At 37.7% G+C, this 18,047-nt stretch overlaps 1 protein-coding gene across 1 annotated transcript in view; it reads left to right on the top strand.

Annotated features, from left to right (window-relative positions):
* Nucleotides 1-18,047, top strand: part of CCM2 (CCM2 scaffold protein) — a 128,891-nt gene that overhangs the window by 102,808 nt on the left and 8,036 nt on the right. Inside the window, exons 3-7 of the mRNA XM_044676571.1 lie at nt 3,841-3,924; nt 5,337-5,520; nt 11,696-11,832; nt 13,591-13,726; nt 17,196-17,253. Of these exons, the coding sequence (XP_044532506.1) occupies nt 3,841-3,924; nt 5,337-5,520; nt 11,696-11,832; nt 13,591-13,726; nt 17,196-17,253 (599 nt within the window). The remainder of the gene's footprint in view (nt 1-3,840; nt 3,925-5,336; nt 5,521-11,695; nt 11,833-13,590; nt 13,727-17,195; nt 17,254-18,047) is intronic.

The raw sequence follows: 18,047 nt of genomic DNA, 5'->3' as shown, positions 1-18,047 counted from the left end.
CACACACATATATATATATATATATATATATATATATATATATATATATATATTTTCTATGGACATGTGGGGACTATCAAACTACATTTCCCGTGGTCCAACGGGTTTCCCGTTTCTGGTTCTTTGGGCGTTGGGACGCCTGCGTCCCCACGGATAGGACAGTTTAAATGGGAGGAGAACCGAAAGTAAGGCCTTACCAGCATGGCCATGGCTTTAATTAAACTACTAATTTCTATTATTATATCAGTCTTTATCATTTTTAATCGTAACACATGATATACCTGCCCTTTCAGAACTTAAAAATAGTAGAGGAAATAAGATAAATTAAGCTATAGCCAAGAAACAATAAAGGAGCTCTTTTAGCTGTATTCAGAACAAAACATGCAAAGGAACTGTTGTAGTATATGCTGTATTATTTTTATTTTATGCTCATCTGAACTTGATAAACACCAACACATATGAACATTACAGAAAAGAAATATATTAAACAGAAAAGGAGCATTGTGTATGAAACTACAAGTCTCTATGTTCAGCTTGGGTTTTTCAAAACATAATAAATTCAATGTATGATTCCCAATTTTTCTGGTTTGTCTCCCTCTGAACCCTTCTGTTCCTTTTTCAAAATGTTAGATGTTTTCCTCTCTTTTCTTTCTTCTTTTCTTTTCTTTCTCCTTTCCTTTTCTTTTCTTTCTCCTTTCCTTTCCTTTCCTTTCCTTTCCTTTCTTTTCTTTTTCCTTTTTGGCAGGTGGTTAGAGGGAAGAGAGATATGCCATTATCATCTCCTTCCTCTCCCCTTAATTCCTCTCACACACAAAAAAAAATGTTAAACCATTCCTTGTAAACATGGTTCAGCAAAACAAATCCATGAAAGGAATATGTTTTTAGATATACGTCTTACCTAAACCTGTGGTCTATCAAGACATGAGAAGCATATGTCCTTATTTCCCTTACCAGGTTTCTGGAGTCATGGTTAGTCACTTTACTGACCAGATTTTTACTTTCAAAATTATTTTTCTTTTGTTCTTTACACTGTTTTCCTGCTTCTGCTCACTTCACTTTGCTTCCATTCATAGATGTATTAGAAAATTTCTCTAAATCCATCTTTTGTTATTTCTGATTGCCCAGTAATACTTCATTACTTTTCATATGCCGTAACCCAATAGATAGGTAGCCCTCTAATTTCCAAATATTTGCTATTATCAAAAGCACGGCTATGAAGATTTTTGTACAGATTGGTCCTTCCCCTCTTTGATCTCTTTAGGATATATCTCTACTTAGGGTCTTTTGGGGTTAATTCCAAACTGCTTCCCAGAATTTTTTCTTAATGAACTCTTTCTCTTTCTATTTTGAATTCATTGATTTTGTTTTGTGCAAAAGCTTTTCACTTTTACATAATCACAGAATTTTAGATATAGGGACCTCAGCAACCATCCAGCCCCACCTAAATTTATGTCTTAACAACTTACAACCATTACTTCTATTCAGCTCATCTAAGCCAAACAAAATAAATCTTAATTCTTCTTCCAGGTTGATGGCCCCTCAAGTTCTTGAACATCTTCCTTAAATCTTCTTTTCTCTAGACTTAATGTTCCCTGTTTCTTCACCTGTTCCTCATATTCATGTCATGGACCCAAGATCTTTGACCATTCTGATAGCCCTCCCCTGGACATTCTTCATTTTATCAATGTCTTTTTAAAATTTTGGTGTCCAGAACAAATTCAGTACTTGGGATAAGGTCTGATAAGGACAGAGTACTGTGGGTTTATCCCCTCTGTATTCTAGGATGCACAGATGAATCAAAGAAAAAATGTATATGGTAGTAGTTGAAGCTGTGTGAATAGCTGAAGCTATAGAAAACATTTCAAGCCTTCTTCAATCTCAGCTTCCCAACCTTTTGTCAGATGTCTCCCCTACACATGTTTAGGAGTTTAGAAACTCCTCCTTCTTTACCTATCACAACCTTGATTTCCTTTGAAGTTTAGCTCTGGTACCAATTTTTCCTTTTCTTGCTTCCCTACCCCATTAATTGCTAGTACTTTGCCTCAGATTACCATGTGTATTCTTAGCAGCATTCATGGGATCAGAAGATTTAGTGCTTAAATGGATCTGAAACATCATCTAGCCCCACTTCCTCCTTTTATAGATAAAGAGAAATGATGCCTTGAAGAGAGGACATCACTTGGAATCCAAGATCAGAAAGTTATGTTGTATCCCCCAATAGATAATTCAGGCTCCTTGAGGAAGAGGGCTATTCCATGTATGCTATGGTATGCCCAGAACCTAGAACAGGATTTTGCCCTTAGTAAATCACTTAATACATGTTTATGGAAATGAATGAAACTATTATGAGACTTAACAATAGGGTCATTACTATAGCAAATAAAAACTACAAAGAATAGCAGACTACTAAGACCTGACCCCTGGCATAACTGTTGGTATATTTGAGAGCAGGAGGTGTGAGGGTCTACTTTGATTTTCAAATGGATTTTTCTTCAACACATAGATTTTAAGAAAATGTCACTAATTTCATTGTCATTAAGAAAACACCGACAGCTATAACTTTCCAAATAAACCCTGTTCCCCCAACCCATCATCAAACAAGATAAAATGTGTGATATATATCAATAATATACCAATGTCATATATTAATGTACATAACATATTAGTTCTATATAATTATATATCTTTTATGTTGTTGTATATTGATATATTATACAACCTTAAAATGATATATAAATGTCATCTGTTATTACTGTTATCAGCAAGACTCATTAACATAATAACTCAACAAGCATCATATAATATTGTCAAACAGTACAGATGGAGAATTGAAATGTATTTATACTTGAATTTTAGGTGTAAGGCACATACAATAAATATGTTAATGGAAGATGTATGGAACCTGGGTACAAAGAATCTTTTTTTTTTTGTACAAGAAAAGCATGGTAGTCTAGAATCTGGAAGCAATTCCTAAATTTTGTTAATGAACTTGAAGCCATTAATATTAATTTAAAAAATGAAATGTTTGCTGTGTACCAAATAAGTGTTTAATAGAAATTACATTAAAATTGCTATGTGCCTTTGGTAGTTTACCAGTCTTATATTGAATAGATTTGTATTATACTTTCATTATCTAGAGAGAGGGAAAAGAATAAGCACCTACTATGTGTCCGATACTGTGTTAAACACTTTATAAATATTATCTTGTTTGATCCTCACAATAACCCTGGAAGGAAGGTGCTATTATTATCCCAATTCTACAGATGATGAAACTTAAGTTTCACAGAGCTTTAGCAACTTGCCCAGGGCACACAACTAGTAAATATCTAGGGTCAGATTTGAACTCTTGAGTCTTCTTGATTCTGTGCCCAGTTCTCTGCTTACTGTACCACCTAGCTGCCTATTGGGTCTTCCCTTAATGAACCCCCTCCAGAGGACAGCTGTCTTTTATTTATCTTTTTGAAGAATCTCACAATAAAACAAATTCTATTAAATTTGTGAGATTTTTTGAAATGTATTTTGTCTCAGCACTTGATGTCAATGCATAGTGAGATGTCGTTTGGAATGTAAGGGATACAGTCACTTTTCACATAGAATTTTGGTGCGTGTGTGAGATGCCACCATTCTTGGAACTGAAAATGCTTTGTTAATTCATTGAATGAAAGAAAATTACCCTCTTTCCCCTTTTTGCCCATTATCAGATTCTGCTATTGGATTGTTTTACAACTAAATTGTACTTCTGTGCCATTAAAAAGAACTGATTTAAGTGGTTCGTAGAAGCCTCTTTATATGTGTTGTTAATGTAGTAAGGTATAAAAGAAGTTTCTTTTTCTGTTCCAGTATTTAGGTCAATTAACATCAATCCCAGGATACCTGAATCCCTCCAGTCGTACTGAAATTCTGCATTTCATAGATAATGCAAAGGTGAGTACCATCTTACTATAATTCTAAAGCCCATATTAGTCCTTTGATTCTCCCCACATGGGAAGGATGGATGACCTAATTCAGAATTATTGAGAATGAGCCATCATTAATTGCTAAAATGGAAATAATGATCTTCAAAAGAGATTTTTTTTTTAATTGTAGGCATATTTTGCACAATGAATGTACTAGTTAACTGTGGTTAGGCTAAAGAAATGTAATGATGCCAAAGCTCATCAAATTGTGTCACCAAGTAGAACAACCTTCCAAGATCTGAGCACTCTTTCTCCTTCTTTCCTTTAAAAAAAAAAAAACAAACTGATATACCGTCCTTCCACTTCTTCCCCATCTTAGGCAAAAGATGGCTTGGGATGAGAATGGCCCTTTGATGGCCACTGGCCACAATAGATGTGGTTATAACTAAGTTTTTATTTCATCTTAATAGAAACTCAAATTGTATGCCATTGATTTATGCCTAATGTAACTAGGTCACTTTCATTAAGAGGATTTCAGGCCTAAGGGAGTGAATTAGTCATCTACAATATTCTGAGCGTTCCTCACCTATCTCTTCCCATGCCCTCCCTAACACAGTGCCTTGGGAAGAAATTCTCAGTGTGTTTTCATGTCATCCTCATTCCAGGTATGTCACACTGGAGATGACCCTAAGAAAAGAATCCCCCAAATACACTAGAACTTTTCCTTCAAATGAGTCTTATCCTTCAAAATAACCACTTTGAGGGGGAACATACATACAATGGATGCTGCCATTATTTATTATTTCCAATGCTAGTTAATAAGCACACACACAAATTAATTTCTTTTCTTTGTCGTCATATAATGATATAACAGTCAGTTCAGCCTTTCTAGTATCTACCATGTGTGAGAGACACTGCTAAAAACTGATGGTGCAAAGGCTGCTGTCAAAGGTCTAAATCTAATGGGGGTAACATGTATATAAATAACTGTGATAAGAATGGATTGTTAGAAGTTGAAGGGAGAGGTCCAGGAAAAAGGCCATAGGAAACCTGAGAATAGTTACTGCCTATCCCTGTTATCCTCTTATTCACCAGACTTGGTCCCAGATTATGTTTCTGTTTCAAAAAATCAAATCTACCTTTAATAGATGATATTCCATCTGTTGATGATTTTGAAAGTAAATGGTCACAGGTTCTTATGGTAATTAGTTCAAAAAGAAGTGAAAAAAAATGTTCTGACAAGGAGCAGCATTGTTAGATTTAGGGTATTGCTTCCCATAGGGGAATACTTTGAGCATGACACTTGTGATATGATTGCTTAAAAAGATCAAGTCACATGAATTTACAGTGTTACCTCCTTGGAAAAGAGATTGAGACTTTTCGGCCTGTGTCCAGGGCAGACAAGGCTCTGTTTTCTGATGGGCTGTGGTTTTCTTTCAGAGGGCTCATCAGCTCCCGGGGCACTTGACCCAGGAACATGATGCTGTGATCAGTCTCTCTGCCTACAACATAAAGCTGGTGTGGAGAGATGGAGAAGACATCATACTCAGGGTTCCCATCCATGACATTGCAGCAGTTTCCTACATCCGGGATGACTCATCGCACCTCGTGGTGCTGAAAACAGGTACTTTCAGAACCACGTTTGAATGGTCACCCTTGGGCAAAAACCTCCTCTTTCACCTACCATTCTTTATTCTCATGTACGCATATGAAACTGGAACATCTAACAAATGTTTTAACTATGTGGACAGATTTCATGGCAATATTTTGAGGGTTTGTTAGAACTGTGAAATCTTAGACTGCTACCAAGATAGTAACCTTATTCATAAGCACTAGAATACTGACTAATCTTACCCTGTCCTTATAGCATCCAAAACACTCTCACCTGGGCATTGCACTTAAGCTAAGTTGTCTGCCTTCCCCAGACCCCCAGCAACTGTTTTGAATCTAGTTTGAAAAAAGCTTTATTAAATAATTATCAAGGCTTACATGACACACTTTGCTCATCCAAAGTTCTAAGTTTATGTTGCTGGAAGTAACTAGAATCTGCTTCTGGACTAGTTAACTTCTACTTTAGGCTGAGATTGTCCCAGAAGCTTATGTGTTTCCAAAGGGTTTATATCAGATTGACTTTAAATTGGTTGATATAAACCTGTTAGACCATAACAATGCCAGGATGTCCTGCAAAGAAAAGATTACTTTATAGATTTAGGATGACATACAGTTCTGGCCCTAAGGTTTTTGTTTTGTTTTGTTTTTGTCTTTAAAACTTGAGATTTATTGTGCCTTTGGTACATATAGGCTTTTGTTAGAATGAGTCACCTCATGATATACTATGTGAACTATCAGATCACTTGCTTATATGGTCCAGCCTGAATATTGGTCTGTCTATGGTGAAGACGATTATGGTCTTAAACCACAAGGATTAAGCTGAGATGGTTTATGGAGTAAACCACTAGAAATTGCAGCCTTATGATTTGACCTTTTTGTTCTGTGCATAAAATGTACTTTTTGTGCTTGGCCTTTGTGTGTCATAACTTCTACAGTGAAGGATGGTCCACTTTCTCTTTTACTAACTTGCCTGAACAGCTCCCTCCTTTTTCTATCCTTTTCTGCAAGAATAAACACCAGGGAATGCTTTGCATTTGACAATAAATGAATTTCTTTTGTTCCATGTTACTGCCACTCCACATTTTTAGACACTATATTCTTGGAGACTGCATCTTAAAGCAGATTGCTAAATAAAATCTTGGCCGTGTGTGTTCATATATCAGTGGAAATTGCCTAAAGAACAAAGGCAGCAAAAAACAAATGAAAATAAGGTATGGGCCTTCATTAGACAGTATCCTGTGAATAAATGGTAACAAAAAGTAGAGAGAATGATCAAGTTTAAGCTTCTTTACTGGTTTTGCTTAATAAGACAATATGCACCTTACTATTATACTCCATAGTTACCATTCACTTTTTCCTATGGCCTCAAGAATAAAGATTTTTTCTCCATTATAGTAAGTTATTGATAGGAACTTCATACTATTAAATTCTACACTGTTTTATTAAGACATGAGGATTTATGAAGTTACAAACTGCAGAACCCAACCTTTCAATCAAAGATGTTTAATGCTTGCTTTGTGCCCGGCATTCTGCTAGGTTCTCTGAATACATAGACAAAAGTGAAACAGCTCCTTCCCTCCAAAGACTTCTACTCTAATGGGGGAGCTGACTGGCCTATATGTTGATGTATACCAAGTAGATTCAAAGTAACCGTGAGGAGAGTAAGGCACAAACCCTTGTAGAACCAGGAAAGATTTCATGTAGAAGATCATCCTTGAGCCAAGTCTTAAAAGAAACCATGGATTCTAAGTAGCAGTAAAGAAGAGAGTGCATCCCAGGTATAGAGGATACAGACTGCAGATTTAGTGACTAGAAGAGTGTCGTAACCTCAAGCTTTCAGGAAATTCTGGGAAAGGGAGGGTCTTGGGGGGGGAAAGTCATGAGTTCTGTTTTTGACATACTGAGTGAAAAGATGATAGGACATCCAGTTCAAAATAGTCAGTAGGTAGTTGAAAATTTGGAATTGGACCTCAGGAGACTGAGGCTAGACATAAAGATCTGGGAGTCATATACTCTGGTTTAATTAGTATGGAAAACTCCTGATTGAGGAAATTCCCTCTTCCCAATCCTAGTTTGCAATTTCTCTGAAACCTATTATCTTAGAGAGTTGCCAGGGGCATTGAAGATAAGTGACTTGCCCAAGTTCATACAGAGAACGTATATTAGAAGTGGAACTTGAATTCAGATTTTTTTCTGACTCTGAAAAGAGCTCTTTATCCACTCCACCAGGCTGTCTTTCTGACATCTCTGCCTAGACATGATAATTAAACCTCTGAGAGCTGATGAGGTCACCAGGTTTTTGAGAGGAACAGAATGGAAAGAGAAAACCAAGGACAGAGAATTGGCCATCACAAACCACATATAGAGGCATAACATAGGAGACTGCGAAGAAGCAGAATCTCTGAATTGAGAGTGACCTCAGAAACCTTCTAGATCAGTGATGGGCAAACTTTTTAAAAAGGGGGCCAAAGGAAAGGAAATGCTCATCTGTCAGTCTGTTTCTAAGGCAACTCTTTCGAAGTTTCATTGTATTGTATCCTACTCGTTGTATTCGTCAGATTAGGAATAATGTTGTGAGGCCAGATAGAACATTTCAGGGGGCTGCATCTGGCCTGTGAGACCAATCAGTATCTGAATGAAGAAGTTTTTCTAAAACATCCTACAAGTAATCACCTAGCCTTTGCTGAAAGCCCTATAATTTGGGAGAAACAGTTGCCTCTTGATACAGCTCATCCCACTTTGGGATAATGTGAAGTGTAGAGAAGTTATGTTTTTTACACCTACCCCAAATCTGCCTCTAAAATGTCAATCTCTTAGGTGTACCTATGAGTCCACACATTTGTTTTAAGTCTAGCCCCCCCTTCTACATGATAATCTTCATATACTTGAGGCCAGCTATCATATTCCCCCTAAATCTTTTCTTGTCCAGGCTAAACATCCCCACTTCCTTGAGCCAGTTCTCCTCGTATGGCATGATCTCAAGGCCCTTGATTGGGTGAGTTTTTTTCATCTGGACCCCTCTCTGCCTCTTTCATCAGTGTCCTTCCTAAATACAGTACTCCAGACGTCATCCAGCCAGGGCTGAGTATTAATGTGACTACCCCTTCTGAAATCTAGTTGCCTAAGATCACATTAGCTTTTTTTTTTTTTTGCTCCCATGTCATACTGTTGACTTTTTATTGAGTTTTTAGTTCACTAAACCTTAATATTCTTCTTCAGATGAACTGTTATCAAGCTATACCTCCCTCTTATTGTACATGGGAAATCAACTTTTTGAATCCAAATGTAAAACTTTACTTAATTCTTATTACATTTCATCTAACTAGATTTGACACAGTATTGAATCCTATGAGATACTTTTGCATGCTAACTATCCAATATGTGAACTGTCCCTCCCAGATTTGTTCTTTCTGAATATTTGATAAGCATGTCATCTGCGTGCTTATCCAGGTCATGACTAAAAATTTTAACACCACAGGGCCAAGCACAGATCCCTGGAGTACTCCATTGAAGACCTTTTTTCAAGCTGATATCGAATGACTAGTGACTATTCTTTGAGTATAACCATTCAACTAGTACCAAATCCACCTAATTATACCTTTGTCTGGACTACATCTGTTCCTCTTTTCCTCAGCATCTGAAACTTTGCCATATAATTTGCTAAAGTCTAGATAAACTGTCTATAGCATTCCCCTGATCTCCTAGTACAGTGATGGGCAAACTATGGCCCGCTGGCCAGATGTGGCCCTTCTCCTTCATAATCTTTCAGTCACTAATAGGGCTTAGTGTCACAAAAATACAATACAAGAATTTTGTAAAATGTATCATTGTTATTTTTTAATAAATTATATTGGCCCACCTAAAGTTTATTTCCTTTCCTTTGGCCCCTTCTTTAAAAAGTTTGCCTATCATTGTCCTAGTATCATAACAGTATCAAAAAGGAAATGAGGTTAGTCTTTCATGACCTGCCCTTGATGAACATTTTGCTAGTTGACTTTTTCTGATTCCTTCATTTATAAATGTTCACTTACTATATCTTGATTTTTAGAATTTTATAGGGATCTAAGTCAAGTTTTTAGCAGATTCTCTTTCTTGAAAATTAAGAGAACATTTTCCCTTCTCCAGTCCTGCAGTACTTCTCTCTGGGTTCTTTCAGAGGTCACTGACAGTGCCTGGTTCTGAGTCTGTACTTTGTTGAGAAATCAGCAGCAGCAGCAGCCACTAGGGGCTCCCTTCATTTCTTTTGACTTAGTTCAGACATGTTATTGACCATTTTTGTTCTGTCCTTTTACAAAATAAGTTAGATACTTTTGCCTTCTAAAAAACTCTTCTTTTACCCAACATGGGTTTTTTAAGTCCTTTGTTTTGTTGTCCTTAGCATTTCATTCCTCCTACAAATATGATTGTTCCATGGTTTTGTATGGATTCTTTACAGCCTGCCCTTGCTTTCATCTTTGCTTGTGTCTTTTTCATTGGTTTCTTTAGATAGCACCTCCTTTCCTTCCTCATTTGGAGTAATTCTTCAGAGTTACCTTCTCAAGAGCTTCCTATTTCTTCTGGGCCAACTTCCTGTATAAAATTTTAGCCCATAAGATCTTCTGAATTCTTTGAAATTTGTTCTCCCAGAATCCAGGATGTCTGTCAGACTTGTTACCTGCTTTCTTCTTTTTTACCTGCCCTCCAAGGAGGGAGAGAGAACTTGCCCCCCAAATTCCCATCATTATCAATTTAGCATCAAGATCTTTCTGGTTATTAAAAACCAGAATAACTATTCTCTTTACTTGATTCTTCTACCTTTGATCTACATTAGCAACCTAGAGGTTTTCTGAGTTGTTGGGGTTTTTGTTGTTGTTGTTGTTGTTTTAAGGAGGGGCAGCTAGGTGGCTCAGTGAATAGAGAGACTAGAGGTCCTGGGTTCAAATGGGGCCTCAGACACTTCCTACCTATGTGATTCTGGGCAAGTCACTTACCCCCAGTTGCCTAGCCCTTGCTGCTCTTCTGCCTTGGAACTGCTTCTGCTGCTGATCTTATCTGAGCCTCAGAGAAAGAAGTAATTGACTACACCATTGGTCTTGTTTCTGGTAGAATAGAAATTGCTTTAGAGCAAGGATCTTTGCCTTTGCATTTATAGCACCTAGCAAAGTTCCTTTCACAGTGGGTAGAAACATAAATGATGGTTGAATTTAATTGACTTGCTCCCTGTTTCCAATGATCATTAGTAATGATTACTACTGGTAATTATGTATCATTTTAAAGTTTGCAGAGCACTTTACAAACATTTCATTTGAACCTCACAAAAACCTATTGAGGTAGATACTATAGAGAAATTACTCCCTTTTCAGGAAACTTCACTGAATTCCCTGATGCCTATAGAATGAAATGCAAACTCCCCTGTCATTTAAAGTTTTTACAAAACATACAGCCTGCCTGTGCTTGCAGCCCAAACTAGATTAAAATGTAATTGGGAAGCACAGCTAGGTGGTTTAGTGGATAAAGAGCCAGACCTGGAGGTGGAAGGTCCTGAATTCAAATCTGGCCTTAAGATACTTCCTAGATGTGTGACCCTGGGCAAATCACCTGACTCCCCAATTGCCTAGCCCTTACTGCTCTTCTGCCTTGGAACTGATACTTGTTATCAATTCTAAGACAGAAGGTAAGGGTTTTTTAAAAAATGTATTTGGAAAATATTTAGCAAAATAAAGAAAAATAAAATAAAATGTGGATGATGTTAATATATCTGCTCTAGGCTGTCTTTCCAGGTTAATAACAAGTGATTCCACCTCATTTTGTGCCAGCTCGTCTGCTTTTTTGTCCTCCCTGCCTTTTGCATAGGCTGCTCTCCATTCTTAGAATGTTCTTTTCCTCTTCTTCCACGTCTTGGAATTTCTGGCTTCCTTCATAATTTACCTTACTTCCTTCAAGAAGTGTTTATTATTTCTCTCTATCATTATTACTCTCCCATCTCCTTGTCCTTATTTTATATATAGTATGTATCTTCTCTCTAGAATTTAATCTCCTTGAGGGCAGGCAATTTTGTATTAGTTTCTTAGTCGGTGACCCCAAGGTCTCAGAACCTAGTTCTAGATATAAAAGAGTACCAGCCTAATCTTTCTTCTCAGGGATACTGCTAAGGTCTTTTCCCTCCCTTTTTTGGTTTCATTAATCATGGATTTTCTGTGTGTTCTCAGCTCAGGACCCTGGAATTTCCCCTAGCCAGAGCCTGTGTGCAGAAGGCTCCAAAACCCTCACCTCAGGCTCCCTGTCCGAAAGTGGAGTGGTACCGGTGGAAGCATGCTGCTTGGTAATCCTGGCTACAGAAAACAAAGTAAGATGGGAGGGAACCAGAAGCTTACTCTGCCTTTTTCCCCTGTGGCATGGAAAGCTCTTCAATTGAAAAGACATAGCTGGATAAAATAGTATCTACATGGCACCATGTTTCTTTTCCAGTTCTCCAGGCACTTGACTGTTCACTTTTATCCCTGTCTCAGACTAGTGCCTCTTAATATGCCTTAGAGGACCAAGTTGATGTCTGCAGAGGGCCCTCTGATCAGATCACACATCCACTTTAGGCTATAGTTTTCAGTAGCTCTATTAAAAGGGAAGAATATATAATATTGTAGCTTGTCTTGGAAGAAGAAGACTCTTTCAGGAAGGTCTACATTTAGACCAGACCTGGCAGGCTTTGGGATAAGGAAGGTGCTGTATCATCAATTTTTTCTTAAAATCTAAATCTATCTTGTTCTTTTGTAATTTTTATGCAATCTCCCCTTTTTTTCTTGTTTTTATTTCTTTTGCCCCTCCCTTTCCTTCTTGTCTTCCCCATGATGGGAAAGAGGGAAAAGGCTGGAAATCTAAATTCTAATTCCATCTTCACAACTAGCTGATCATAAGCAAATCACTAAACCACTCCATTCTTCCATTTCCATATCCATAAAAGAGAGAGTAGGGGAGGATGAGAAAGAGGTAGGAAGTAGGAGGAAGAGAATATCTCTCCTCTCTCAGACTGGGTTGTCGCAAAGAACAAATGAAAATATTAAGGTGTTTTGCAAAATGTCAAAGTTATGATGTGATCAATAGTTGCAGGGGACAGGGTAGAGGCAAGGAGATTATCCATCGGGGTTGTTGTTTTGAAGGATCTTTAGTGATTCAAGATGTAAGCTCTATGATGCAGAGAGAAATTGGTCTTAAATTGAAGTATTCCTCAGCCTAAGATAAAGTTTTACTGGCTCTTACTTGCAGTGACCTGCTGGTAACTAAAGCTTGAATAATCTAACAAATCAACCAAAGGCTAGAGTTTCTGATGAAGAATAAAATCAACAAATTTGTTTAAAAGTCCTTGGCACTGTGGAAAATAAAAAGAAATATAAGACATGATCCTTAGCTTAAGGGAGTTTGCAAGCTAGTAGCATCGATAAGATAAAATGTGGAAAGTGTGAAATGGCAATAAAAGATTCAAAAAGTTTAACACTAAAAGATGAGCTATCACAAAACTGATCAAGGAATTATTGGGTAGATAATAATCAACATGAGTATAGAGCCCACTTTAGACTGGAATATGTAGGAAAGGCTCCACCCAGAAGGTAAAAGGAGCTTCATCATAAATAGGCAGGATTTGGGGGAAGAAGGGGAGGGAGAAATTCTTGAACAAAAAGTGTAAAGGTAAGTACAATATGTTCAGGGGAGTAAAGCATAGCACTTTGACACAGAGAGAAGGTACTAGAAAGGTGTATTAGGGCCAGACTTTAGAAGGCCTTGAATGTCAAACCTGAAGACATCTGAGGAGAAGTCCTGAGGGTTTTTGAGCAAGGACATGGCCATCTGGAAAAGGAAATGGTAAACCACTCCAGTATCTCTAACAGACGGGGTCACAGAAAGTTAGATACAACTGAAATGGCTGAACAACAACATGATATAATCAAAGTGGTGTTTGAATTAGTCTGGTATTTTATCCTGGAAGCACAAGTGACACTACCCCCCATAATGTCTGCATCCCTCATTGCCCCTATCACCCTCTAGAAGGTCAGGAAGGGGGGCAATTTGGGAAAGAAGCCAATTAATGTAATTGTCACTGCCCTCTTTTCAGGTGGCCGCAGAAGAACTCTGTTCCCTACTCAGCCAAGTCTTCCAGATTGTTTACACAGAGTCCACCATAGACTTCTTAGACCGAGCAATATTTGATGGGGCCTCTACGCCCACACGCCAACTGTCCCTGCACAGCGGTAGGTAGCAGAATCAGGAGGAAAAATCTGTGGGGTCTGAGAACTGCCTGTTGGATTCTTCGAAGGCTGGGCAGGACCTTAAGGAGCTTTATCATGGCCAGGACTTGATTGCTATAAATGAGTCTTTGCTATTCCCAGTCACTCTCATAAAGAAACTATCTGTCTTAGCACTTAACTAGGTTAACCCCCTTTATTGGGTAAATAGAAAACACTAGTAAATAGAAGCAGGACCATTTCATCAACATTCTTTTTTTTTTTTTTTTTTAATTTAGAATATTTTTCCATGGTTACATGATTTATGATTACCCTCCTCCCTCCCAGAACTGATAAGCAGTTCCACTAGGTTATACATATATCATTGTTCAAAACCTATTTCCACATTATTCATATTTGCAGTAGAGTGATCCTTTAACATCAAAACCATAGTCATATCCCCATTGAACCATGCGATTGATCCTATGTTTTCCTTCTGCATTTCTGCTCCACAGTTCTTTCTCGTAAGTTCCTCTGGGTTGTCCTGGGTCATAGCATTGCTGCTAGTAGAGAAATCCATTACATTCGATTGTACCACAGTGTGTCAGTCTCTGTGTACAATGTTCTCCTGGTTCTGTTCCTTTCACTCTGCATCAATTCCTGGAGGTCATTCCAGTTCACATGGAATTCCTCCAGTTCATTATTCCTTTCAGCACAATAATATTCCATCACCATCACATACTATAATTTGTTCCACCATTCCCCAATCCATGAACCCCCTCATTTTCCAATTTTTTGCCACCACAAAGAGTGCAGCTATAAATATTTTAGTATAGTCTTTTTTCTTATTATCTCTTTGGGGGTACAAACCCCACAGTAGTATGGCTGGATCAAAGGGTAGGCAGTGTTTTAAAACTCTTTGGGCATAATTCAAAATTGCCCTCCAGAATGGTTGGATCAATTCACAACTCCACCAATAGTGTATTAGTGTCCTAATTTTGCCACATCCTCTCCAACATTTATCACTTCCTTTGCTGCCATACTGATAGGTGTACAGTGGCACCTCAGAGTTGTTTTGCTATCTTCCTTTTCTCTCTATGGTTTGGTTATCAAATCTCCCCCCAATCATAGGTTTTGTTCTTTCTTTTTTTTAATGAGTCTGTTCCTTCTGCCCATACTATACATCCCTTTGCTGGGCCTCTCCACCTCTTCCTCGAAGGCCCCAGTCAAGAGAGAGCTCCTCCTTGACTTGAGTATTACCATTTATAATGCCCTTTTACTTCTCTGAATTTCTCTAACCAGCACCTAAGGTTTATCATGTTTTGGCACTGAACTCTGTTCCCTTGTGGATGGATGTGAGTCCTGTCTCAGTCATCAGTCATCAGTAAGTGTTTGTTCAAAGTCTCCTGTGTGGCATGCATTGTAAATATGCTGAGGAGAAAGAGACAAAAGTGAAATACTCCCCATCTTCAAGTAGCTTACATTTGGTCAGGTGAACAGCATGTTCACATAAAAATACTTTCAAAACAGATGGAAGGGGATTCTGAAAGGGAAATTACTGGAAGCAGAGGGGGACTTAGCTAAGACTTCTTAGAGAAAGTAACCCTTGAGCTCAGTCTTAAACTAGAGATGCCAAGAGATAAAAATAAGAAAGAAATGAATTCTAGACAATGAAGTGCCAGGTGTAAGGAAAAGTGAGAACTCTATGAAGAGTGCTACCTAAGGACCAATCTAGCTAAATATGGTTCTGGCAATGTATGTTAACTGAGAACCACACAGCTAAAGTGATCAAATTAAATGCAGAGAGGAACATGGGAAAACAGACCTAACATTACATTACTAGAATAGCTGTGAATTGGGTTTTTTTGTTTTGTTTTAGAAAACAAGATGGAAATATCCATTAAGAACTATAAAGCTGTTCATGCTCATTGACCTAGGGATCCCATTACTAGGATTAGACTCTAAGGGTATTATTGAGAGGGTAAAAAGCTGTCTATGTATGAAAATATTCAGGGAAGCTTTATAATGACAAAATAACTGGAAATAACACAAATGCAGGGAATGGAAGAAATGGTTGAATAGTTGTGATATTTGAATTTAATGGATTATATATTTAGAAATGATAAATATTGGCAATATAAAGAAAATACAGGAAATATGTGAAGAGGTGAAAAGAGAAAAAGAAAGGATACGAAGAAGAGTCATTTATAAGACTGGAGGTGTAGCTGATGCACTGTTGGTGGAATTGTGAAATGGTCCAACCCTTCTGGAGAACAATTTGGAACTAATGCCCAGAAGTCTATAAGATTATGTACATCCTTTGACCCAGAAATGCCATTACTAGGTCTTCTGTATCCCAAAGAGAGCAAAGGAAAAGGACCTATAATATGTGCAAAAATATTTATAGCAGATCTTTTTGTGGTGGCAAAGAATTAGAAACTGAGGGGATGCCCATTAATTGGGGAATGGCTGAGTAAGTTGTGGTTATCTGATTGCAATGGAATACTATTGTGCTGAAAAAAAGGAAGAAAGGGAAAGTTTTAGAAAAACCTAGGAAGGCTTATGTGAAGTAATAAAAAGTGAAATCAGCAGAACCAGGAGAGCACTATACATAGTAACAGCTGTACTGTAACCATGATCAACTGTGAAAGACTTAGCTACTGTAATCAATACAGTAATCCTTGACAGTCCCAAAGGACCTATGATGGAAAAATGCGAACCACTTCCAGAGAGAAAACTGATGAACTCTGAGTGCAGATTAAAACATACTTTTTTCATTTTCTTTATCTTTCTTGCCTTTTTAAAAAAGCAACATGACTAAAAGAGAAGTAGATTTTGGATGCTTCACATGTATAATTGATACATTGCCTTCCTTATCAATTGATATAAGAGGAGCTGGAAGAAGTGAGAGTTTGGAATTTTAAATGTCAAAAAATGAATGCTTCAAAAAAAAATGATAGTGTCTAGAATTGTAGGTTTGGACCAGGTTGTAGAGTATCTTAGACACCAAAAAGAAGAGTTTATATGTTATTGATTAAAGCAGTGGTGTGGTCAAGACCTGGCCATCTTCCTACCTAGACATCTTTGCATCCTCTACTGAGCCTGGTATTGTGCCTTGCACATAATAGACAGTAAATATTTGTTTAAATCAGGTCAGTAAAGTTCATTTGCTATATGAAGACACTGTGCTAGACCCAGGACATACAAAAACAAAAATGAAATAGCCTCTTTTTCAAGATGCTTACTGCTTTTGTTCTGTTGGGTGGAATAGATACACCATGTGCACACATCAATAGATTCAAGGTAATTTGAGGAGGGAAAGAACACTAACAAATGGAGAAAGTAGTGAAGAAGTCAGGAGACATGACCCTGGAGTTTCTTTTGTGTTTCCTTAGCACAAGACTAAGTATACTATCATTCATCTGGGATTTACTGACACCTTGAAAAGTAGGTACTCACACCTGTACTTAAAAGTTTATCCCTACCTTCCTTACAGATGACTCTTCTACGAAAGTGGACATTAAAGAAGCCTATGAAAGTGAAGCCAACCCTTTGTGAGTAGATATTTTACCCTGAGTCCTATAGTAGATGTGACTGAACTATTCTTGGAATCAGTGTGAAATCGGGGCTATCCAGTAGTGACAACCATTTTTCCATTTCCTTCTGTTTCAGAGGAGCTGTCTAAAATCTTTGTCCTTTTCTAAGCATTCTCCTGATACATTGTTGGTTAAATGAACGTTGGTTAGAATGAATATCATGTGCCATTCAAAGATGGTGTCAATGATCTACTGTTATTAGGGTATATGTTCTTAAATGTTTCCAAGAGTCAGGTTGCCTTCTCCTCAAACTGTCCCCACTCTCATGTTCAGACTCCTGAGCCATTCAACCAAGAATGTTCCTAATTAAAGACAGCCTAGTTGACTTTCCCATTATCCTTAAAAATTAGGTATGTCACAAAGCCACATTTGTCTCTGGTGCATAAATTCATTCAAATACTTTCTGAATCCAAGGAAGCAGTTTTTGAGTAGCAGTTTGACCCTGAATGAGGTGCCCTATGGGTTGACACCAAAGGCCAAGGTGCCATAGAATATGGTAAGCCAATTGGTTTGGGGAACAGGTATCATCAGCCTTGGTTACTCTCTTGAGCTTCATGTTCATATTTCTACCTGCCTGCTGGATATATCAATTTGGAAATCTTACCAGTACCTCAAACTTAATACATGCCCAAAATGGAATCATTATCTTATCCTCAAAAACCTGTCTTTCCTCCCAACTTCCCAATGTATTTAATAACAACTTTCACCTGGTCACTCAGGCTCAAAATCTGTCATCTTCTCTTCCTTCTCCC

This window comes from Gracilinanus agilis, chromosome 1 (genome assembly GCF_016433145.1).
Source record: "Gracilinanus agilis isolate LMUSP501 chromosome 1, AgileGrace, whole genome shotgun sequence".
Taxonomy (NCBI): domain Eukaryota; kingdom Metazoa; phylum Chordata; class Mammalia; order Didelphimorphia; family Didelphidae; genus Gracilinanus; species Gracilinanus agilis.
This window is presented reverse-complemented; position numbering and strand designations above follow the sequence as displayed.